Source organism: Coregonus clupeaformis, chromosome 27 (assembly GCF_020615455.1).
Source record: "Coregonus clupeaformis isolate EN_2021a chromosome 27, ASM2061545v1, whole genome shotgun sequence".
NCBI classification, from domain to species: Eukaryota; Metazoa; Chordata; class Actinopteri; order Salmoniformes; family Salmonidae; genus Coregonus; species Coregonus clupeaformis.
The window spans coordinates 28,263,818-28,273,655 of NC_059218.1; the positions used below are offsets into that span (position 1 = coordinate 28,263,818).

The window sequence follows — 9,838 nt, forward strand, 5'->3', positions numbered from 1 at the left end:
AAAACTAAATGCATGCTCTTCAATCGAACGCTGCTGGCACCCACCCACCCGACTAGAATCACTACTCTCGACGGGTCTGACCTAGAGTATGTGGACAACTACAAATACCTAGGTGTCTGGTTAGACTGTAAACTCTCCTTCCAGACTCACATTAAGAATCTCCAATCCAAAGTTAAATCTAGAATCGGCTTCCTATTTCGCAACAAAGCCTCCTTCACACATGCTGCCAAACATGCCCTCGTAAAACTGACTATCCTACCGATCCTTGACTTCGGCGATGTCATTTACAAAATGGCCTCCAACACTCTACACAGCAAATTGGATGTAGTCTATCACAGTGCCATCTGTTTTGTCACCAAAGCCCCATATACTACCCACCACTGTGACCTGTACACTCTTGTTGGCTGGTCCTCACTACATATTCGTCGCCAAACCCACTGGCTCCAGGCCATCTATAAATCACTGCTAGGCAAATCCCCGCCTTATCTTAGCTCATTGGTCACCATAGCAACACCCACCCGTAGTATGCGCTCCAGCAGGTATATCTCACTGGTCATCCCCAAAGCCAACACCTCCTTTGGCCGCCATTCCTTCCAGTTCTCTGCTGCCAATGACTGGAACGAATTGCAAAAATCTCTGAAGCTGGAGATTCTTATCTCCCTCACTAACTTTAAGCATCAGTTGTCAGAGCACCTTACCGATCACTGCACCTGTACACAGCCCATCTGAAATTAGCCCACCCAACTACCTCATCCCCATATTGTTATTTATTTTGCTCATTTGCACCCCAGTATCTCTATTTGCACATCATCTCTTGCACATCTATCATTCCAGTGTTAATACTAATTGTAATTATTTTGCACTATAGCCTATTTATTGCCTTACCTCCATAACTTGCTACATTTGCACACACTGTATATATATTTTCTGTTGTATTTTTGACTTTATGTTTTGTTTATCCCATATGTAACTCTGTGTTGTTGTTTTTATCGCACTGCTTTGCTTTATCTTGGCCAGGTCGCAGTTGAAAATGAGAACTTGTTCTCAACTGGCTTACCTGGTTAAATAAAGGTGAAATAAAAATAAATAAATACAAAATAAGAAAAAATAAGAATAAGAAAAAATATATTAAAAATAATTATATCTACATCAGGGGTGTCAAACATCTGGGGGGAAGAACTCAATATCATTTAAAATGACTAAAGCAAAATAGAAACTGTAGAAATGATAATGGACCTACATTCATACAGTTTCTTGACTGTGTCCAGCTCGCTAATAATCACCGAAATGAAAGCTAGACAGTCAGAGAGCACTGAAAATTCCCAATATGATGGATAGAGGACTGTTTTTTACACATTTTGACGACAAGGAAATATAAAAAAAAATATCTGTGTCCCTCTGGACCTTGATGAAGACCGAATGTGGCCCCCGGGGCAAAATGAGTTTGATCTAGATTAAGTGTGTTTTTGTTTTTTTGCAGGCTTTGGGTCCGCTGGCGGCTTTGGGTCCAATCAGTAAGTATCACTCATCTTTGTGCTCTTCTGTGTGTGGGTGGGTGTTTTGGTGTCTGTGTTCACATTTGTTGTGTTCATTAGTGTCTTTGTGCTTGAGTGTGTACATTTGTCTGTTGAGTGATTGAACCCTCCCTATACACACTCGCTTGTGTGTCTCTGGCAGTAGTGTGTGGAGGAAAAGTGTGACCACAGCCCACTTCTGAGAATCTGAAGGGCAGCACGAATTCACAACAAGCTGCCCTAATATATCATCCCTCCTTCCCCCCCTTCCCCCCTCCTGTACCTTATTCAACCCTCACCCTTCTCCTCTCTAACACCACTGATCTCCTCACCCTCGAGGGCTCACCCCAGACACTCGCCTACTCTAGCCGCTTCCCCGTCTTTGCTCTCCTTTTTCCCCTACCTCATCTACCACTCTCTACCCTCTTCCTCTACCTCCTCCCTCCCTCTCCTTCCTTTATTTATCTCCACCCTGCTTCCTCCTTTTCCTCCTCCCTCTCTCCCGTGCCTCCTCTCCTTGTGCTGCTGTGTCACATGGCCCCTGTGTATCCCCCAGGGTGCATTGCAGTGGAATGCGATCTGAAGTGCTCAGGAGAGTGTGGCGACGTGGCCCGAGCTCTGAGAGTCATTCACATGCTGTTAGATAAGCTCCTCTCTCTCCCTCCGTTCCGCTTCACCCTCTCCCCTCCTCTTCTCCCTGTTCTCGTCTTCTATTTCTCGCTTTCTCTTCCTCATCCCTCCTTTAACCCCCTCATTTCCGACCTTGCTCTCTCCCTCATCCCCCCTTCTTACTAAATTTCCTTCTCACTCACTCTCCTCTCTTCTTCCTCATCCTCTTCCCCTCATCATACCCATTTATAATGGTTGATGAAAGCAAAATGCTGCCAAATGCTCTGAGATGGGTCCTCTGTGTATGTTTTAGTTTAATTTGATGCAACAAGAATGTTTGCTTAAAGAAACATGGTTTATATTAATACTCTTTGACACAAGCAAGCGTTAGCCCTTTTTAAAAAAATGTATATATATATGTCTTTCTATATAATGTTATTCTGAATACATTTTCATGAGGCAAAGCGTTTTCATGTATGCAGAACTTGCAGTACATAACTGCAGGTCCTCCTCCAACCCATAGAAACTGATGCCACTCTTCATGTAGCTGCCTCCTAGTATTACTCTATCTGGACATATCTCACGTCTCAAGTCCCTCTCATCACTCCCACATTCTTCCTCCCCCTCTTCCTCTCCTCCTTCTAGTCCCATCCCTTCTTTCTTCTCTCCACCTCCCTCAGTCCCCCCCCCCTCTCTCTCTCAACCCTCTCTCTCCTTCTCTGTTCCACTCATCCATTTACGCCTCCATCTTCCCTTTCTAGTGTGCTATGTGTTGATATGTGTATCTTGTTCCGTCCAGGACTCCCTCCTCATATATGTTATATGTCCCTGAATATACAGTACATACTTCCCTCACAGTACTGTGAGACAGCATTAGTATTCCTCATAATCATCAGTCAGGGCAAGGCAGGGGCTAGGGGGAAAAGGCCAAACCATCACACAACAAGGTAGCTAACTTCCCAAGCAGACTCCCCTTATTTTTATTTTTTGGGGGGGGTTTGTGTCTTCATTGGTTGTTTTTTTTCAGATCATCTTCTCAAACGTTTGGAGCCGGTCCGGGTTGGAGAAGCTAGTTTTTGTTGACCCCTCCCTGGGCGAGTGCACCCCTGGTGTGTGTGACCAGCAACACTGCTCTCTGCAATCAAGCTCTTTGAGTAGACGGCAGCTGAAGGGAGAAGGGTGGCGAAAGGGTGCCTGGGTTGGGGTGGAAGGAAGGGGGGTTGAGGTGAGACAGTCCAAAACAAGGTGTAAAGTATGTAGACTGACCTTACAGACCATCGTAATATGCTTACTTCAAGTACATCAGTGTCGACTACCATGTGGAATGTGTATTTGGATTAATGAATTTACATTTTGTGTGGGGATTTTAAAAAATCAGAACAGTAATTATTTATCACATAAATTGATCATCCACTGTGCAAAAACTTCAAGGGCACCTAATGTAGGTTTTTGTCATAATCCCATTAATACATTTATTATGAATTTACTTGGAATATTTAGTTAGTTAATAATCCACTCGCTTTACCTCATTGAAACATGTGCAACACCTGTATTCATATGAAATAGAATACTGTGCATTTGTCTCCATTGTCATCCACTTTTGGCTGTAACGCTATAATAGATTTATGTTAATCCGTATTGACTTTGTTTTGCTCTATAAAATAATTCCGCAGTTCATCATTTAGCCTTGTTCTTCGCACATATTTTGAATCTGGGAAAGTTCTATGCTTTCAATTGAGGTTTTAGGATATCGAATGTTCCAAGCTTTAGTAGTTCTGATAAGAATCAAGTTCTTAATGTTTCTCAACTTGTCTTGTCTCAGTAAATGGAGTAGAAAATACCATCCTCCGGTACCATAATTCATCATTTACTGACGCAACGCAAGACTTGGTCAGGTCGTTGATAGAAGTATCCACTCTTGATTGCGTAGAATGAACTGCAATATGATAAAAAAAATGTATTCTGCTTTTTATCATGCCTACTGCTGGAACCCCCTATTCCTATAAATGTGTATATTTTATACATGGAAAATGGGAAATAAACTTGCCAATTCTCAAATCTGTATCTAATGTAGTCTCTCTTTTTTTTGGCAACGCACTGAAGATGAGCACTAATTGATCGCCTTTTGTTGTTTTAATGATGACAGCCTCTGGCTATTTTCCTATAGCCTTTGTGTGTGTCTGTCTGTCTGCTTATTAAACAGAAGATGTCATATGATTAGCTTACTGTTTGAAAGGCCCAACAATTTGATGTCTTTGGACTAAATACTTCAATGACTATTGTACCCATGAGGAAAATCTGTTGCAAATTTGTTGCAGTATCATGTATGTTGATGTATTTAATTGATGTATTTCATTCATCAACCTTGGATTAAGAGTATTTGAATCAGAGAAAAGAGGTGCTGAAGAGGTTTGTCTCTGGCGTTAATGGTTAATGTAATAATTTAACGCAGCATACAGTGCATTCGGAAAGTATTCAGACCCCTTGACTTTTTCCACATTTTGTTACGTTTCAGCCTCATTCTGAAATGGATGAAATAGTTTTTTTCCCTAATCAATCTACACACAATACCCCATAATAACAAAGCAAAAACAGGTTTTTAGAAAATGTTGCATATTTATTTAAAAATCAACAACTGAAATATCACATTTCCATAAGTATTCAGACCCTTTACTCAGTACTTTGTTGAAGCACCTTTGGCAGCGATTACAGCCTCAAGTCTTTTTGGGTATGACACTACAAGCTTGGCACACTTGTATTTGGGGAGTTTCTCCTATTCTCTGCAGATTCTCTCAAGCTCTGTCAGGTTGGATGAAGCTCGTCACTGCACAGCTATTTTCACGTCTCTCCAGAGATGTTCGATTGGGTTCAAGTCTTTGGCTGGGCCACTCAAGGACATTCAGAGACTTGTCCCGAAGCCACTCCTGCGTTGTCTTGGCTGTGTGCTTAAGGTCGTTGTCCTGTTGGATGGTGAACCTTTGCCCCCAGTCAGGTCCTGAGCACTCTGGAGCAGGTTTTTATCAAGTATCTCTCTGTACTTTGCTCTGTTCATCTTTCCCTCGATCCTGACTAGTCTCCCAGTCTCTGCCGCTGAAAAACATCCCCACAGCATGACGCTGCCACCACCAGGCTTCACCGTAGGGATGGTGCCAGGTTTCCTCCAGACGTGACGCTTGGCATTCATGCAAAAGAGTTCAATCTTGGTTTCAGCAGACCAGAGAATCTTGTTTCTCATGGTCTGAGAGTCCTTCGGTGCCTTTTGGCAAACTCCAAGCGGGCTGTCATGTGCCTTTTACTGAGGAGTGGCCTCTGTCTGGCCACTAAGATAAAGGCCTCACTTGTGGAGTTCTGCAGAGATGGTTGTCCTTCTGGAAGGTTCTCCCATCTCCACAGAGGAACTCTGGAGCTCTGTCAGTGACCATTGGGTTCTTGGTCACCTCCCTGACCAAGGCCCTTCTCCCCCGATGGCTCAGTTTGGCCGGCCGGCCAGCTCTAGGAAGAGTCTTGGTGGTTCCAAACTTCTTCCATTTAAGAATGGAGGCCACTGTGTTCTTGGGGACCTTCAATGCTGCAGACATTTTTTGGTACCCTTCCCCAGACCTGTGCCTCGACACAATCTTGTCTCGGAGCTCTAAGGACATTTCCTTCGACCTCATGGCTTGGTTTTTGCTCTGACATGCACTCTCAACTGTGGGACTTTATATAGACAAGTGTGTGCCTTTCCAGATCATGTCCAATCAAGTTGTAGAAACATCTAAAGGATGATCAATGGAAACAGGATGCACCTGAGCTCAATTTCGAGTCGCATAGCAAAGGGTCTGAATTCTTATGTAAATAAGATATTTCTGTTCTTATTTTGTTATATACATTTGCAAAAATTTCTAAATACCTGTTTTCGCTTTGTCATTATGGGGTATTGTGTGTAGATTGATGAGAAGAAAAAAATATATATCCATTTTAGAATAATAAGGCTGTAACTTACAAAATGTGGAGTCTGAATACTTTCCGAATGCGCTGTAAGGGAACTCCAAGCTATGTTTAGAAAGTGATGGGGGGGAATTAGCTAGCTGCTAATTAGCGTAGCGTTCTTGATTTGGAGGAATTCACTGGCCCTTATTAAGTATTAGACATTTGGATGTAAGCCTAAGACATTGCAGGAATGAGAGTATAGTGAATAGAGGGGTGCTAGTGTTTTGTAGTGGCATCTGGTCTTTGAGGTGTGTGGCTGTCACCAGAATGCTATCCATGGTCACCGCCATTGAGAATGTCACCGTCCCCTTATCTCTGGCGGGCCTGGCAATGTGGGGAATGTTGCAAGCCCGGACACTGAAGTGATTGGGGAATGTTGGGGTCACAACGTGACCTATAGTCCTAGCTTCCCTCTGTAACAGTGGAATTTATCCTTCCCTGTTCGCTAAGATTGGTCACACACACTGTGGTCAGTGGTATCAGAGGTAGGAAAGACTAGAGAGAGGGAGTTACATTTGTATTGGACTTCTGGACGTTTTCTACCGCTTATCTTTCATACTAATGTATGCTTTGCTGTTATAGCCCAAGGAGACTCGATGTGTTTGTGTGAAATGTAAATCATAGGTATACGTATTTGGAATATCTGATCCGTTTCATAGTCTCACTTGGCAATTAATTATACATTTTGCTACACGGCCTATCACGGAGCCCAAACTCTGCACTGTTGTGATTGTTGCTAAAGAGGTTAAGCTGGAGAGGTTTTCAGCACAGTGCCCTTCCTCCATCCCGCAATTGACTTATTTGAACAGATCAAGGACAGTCTACTTTGTTTTGTGGATTTGCTGCTGCTGCGCAACACTGATACATACTCCCAGTGTCTTGTGGTGCTCAACAATGATAACTCCCAGAGTGCAACACTGCCTTCTCTCTCCTCTTTTTCTCTCCTGCTTTCCATCATTGCATCGCTCTGACAGAGAGAGGGAGAGCAGGCCAGTCACACAAGCACCCATGGGGACGGCAGCTGTTTTTGAGGAATTCGTATAAAAATAACCACTCTGTCGGTTTCTCTCACTCTTTTTACGGAGGGATGATTGGCATTGTTCACACTCTCGCTGCTTTATCGGTCCAGCCTTTTCTGCTCGCTGGCTTGTCTACAAGCTGTCAATGTGTAATGCAATAAGCCCACCGAGTGTTAGATGCTGAGGTGATTTCCGGGGGGGGTTCGACCTATGTTGATGTACACAGAGACTTATGTAGCTAGCATTTAGAGCTATGGCGCCTGTCCTGTTTTCTCGTCAGATGTATGCCACTTTTAGGTTATGGGAAGGTTATTGGCTTTAAGTTGAAGGTTTGGTTGCCTGTTGTCACTGGCTAATAGAGCTTACTTGCTTTACAACTGGTTCATCCTGAGAGAATTGGATTTGATTGTCTTCAAAGCCCCAGTGACTCGTTTAGTGACAAAGGCATGGGTGCCAGTGAGGGTAGCGTTTGATAACCTTGGTAAAAAATATCCCTGTCTCCCCACCGCACAGATTGGACAGGGAGTGAGGTAAACAGACGTTTTAGAGTCTGATTTGGAGAGTGTAGTCAGTCATCACTATAGTCTAGCTTTGTGGCTGGCAGCTTATTTTATTATGTAACGGGACGCAAGCAAACGAGAGCACACAAGAGACTCCAAATTCACGATCAGGTGAGAGGTTTGCAAATTCGCACTTCAAACTACTGTGGTTGCTTTCCTATTGCCTGATATACAGTGCCATTAGAGGTGTAGTTAGATGAGGTGTGTATGTGCCTTACAGTAGAGTAATTTTGACCTTGCAGGCTGTGTGACCTGGTTGACGTCCAATCTCCCAGCTGCCAAGTGCTATCCCAAGAACACCATGTCATGCCAAGTGCATGTAGCCAATGTTCCTGGTCAATGTTCCCTTCACGTGGTCAGAGGTTTTGAAATACTGCTCTGTGTGTGTATATATTTTAGTGTGTGTGATAGTTGACCCTACTCCCAGTCTGTATGGCCTTGTCTGATTGGACGGTAAGGGTGAGTGCAGGAATCAGTCTGTGTGCCCTCTAGGGCTTTTACAGTAATTACATGCAGACATTTCATATTTGATCGGCGTCTGTGCGAGAGTGCGCCAGTGAAATCAGCCATGCTGCCGTGACTTTAACATCACATCAGCCAGCCAGTTATCTGATGGAGCCACAATCCACTAACTGAGGAGAGAGGAAAAAACCTTCCATATCTTAAGCTGTGTGCTGTCTGTGTTTCTCTATGGATGTATCAATTTACCTCAGTCGAGATAAGAGTGTGGCAGGCGGACATAGTAAATGAAATGAATCATAATTAGTGTCCACGCTCATCACTGTTACCGGAAGAAGGCCGGTATTGTTATTTAAGAGGCTCTCGGTCTTAGCGCTGTTAGCGGAGGCTAGTTATTCATGCCTGCAGTGGAAACGCTCTTTACTGTGAAAACAACATTCTCTCTCTTTATCCTCCCATCTGATAATACAGTAATCTATGTGTATGTTTATGTATGCCCTGTGTTTAGACTGCTTGCTGTGAATTCAGCTGGTGAATTCATCCCATGTGATCACAAAATATTAGCCCTCTAGCCACTGAGCCCCCCTCTTATTTCAGCCAATGATTTAACTCACCCCTTGGTTGGTGTTACAGTTAATGGTGCCCCCCACATTCATTGTTTGGACATTAGCTTATCAAGTAGGAAATTGTCTTTAAACACGAATATCCTAAAAATAAGTTGTTTCTTTCAGATGATCCAGTGGGGTCCCCTAATCCAGGAGGAAACTAAATGGTGTGTTTTCAAATTGAGAACAAACCTGCTACAGTTAATAATGGAGGCCAGCGCAGCCATGCCATGTCTAACACTGATGTTTCTGTGCTTTTACAGACCAAGATGGCCTGGACTACAATAAAGAATCTACGCTGTTTTCAATTTTGGGGGGAGTGAGATCTGTTATTTCTGCACACAAGATGTTTATAATGTAAGCTTGGTCTACAGTATCCCCCCCCCAAAAAAATATGTTTGATCACAGGAAAAATAAAACTCAAATTTGATGTTTGTTGCAATCATGCTTCACTGTACCTTCACCATATTGCGAGGGATTATGCTGAAATACACAAGCCTGACAACTCACACTAAATTATTCCGCTGCTCTGTCGTTCGCTACATACTTTAGTCTGAGACTGCCATCATTGAAGTAATTTGTGGTGACGGACGTTGTATAAAAAGTAATCGGCAACTGGATCGTCTCTAACTAATCAGGGTATGATAGCCAGTGACGAACTTCCAAACCGCCGCTTTACCCATGTCTTCTGGCTCTGGCCCAACCCATCGTTTTCTGGACCAATCAGACGGCCCCAAATGTGTTCGTATTCGGTGAAGGGTCAGGTAGGTACTCCGATACAGACTCATTGCGGAGAAGAAACTAATGTCCGTGGGCGGCGTAGCATTTGATCTGAACAAGGAGTCTGGGTAGCCAGGCAAGAAATACACTGGACCATTGCAGTTTTCAGAAACAGTAGCACATTATTGACCTTTCCAGGACACCATAATAGGAGTTTATCCATCAATAGCAGAGTTGTGATTAAATTCCCTTCACATTATCAGATATTTATTTTGCCGGCTTACAGCCTGATATTCTCATTATGATGTGGGAATATCACTATGTTCTTCTTCGGTGGACATGGTGAACCTAACATGTACTTGTGTATAAATGGAGGGATTTCT

The 9,838-nt window shown here is 43.3% G+C and overlaps 1 protein-coding gene across 4 annotated transcripts in view; it reads left to right on the plus strand.

Annotated features, from left to right (window-relative positions):
* The window catches only part of LOC121542211 (nuclear pore complex protein Nup214-like), a 78,913-nt gene extending 69,736 nt beyond the window's left edge, over positions 1 to 9,177 (plus strand). For 2 of the 4 annotated variants that reach the window (XM_045208105.1, XM_045208106.1), the window contains exons 35-36: positions 1,481 to 1,514; positions 3,151 to 4,187. In XM_045208105.1, coding sequence (XP_045064040.1) covers positions 1,481 to 1,514; positions 3,151 to 3,196 — 80 coding nt within the window. In that variant the 3' untranslated portion in view covers positions 3,197 to 4,187. Of the gene's footprint in view, positions 1 to 1,480; positions 1,515 to 3,150; positions 4,188 to 8,861; positions 8,903 to 8,998 lie in introns of those variants that run through there. The other 2 variants (XM_045208108.1, XM_045208107.1) reach the window with 2 other exon arrangements.
* The last annotated feature ends 661 nt before the right edge of the window (positions 9,178 to 9,838 follow it).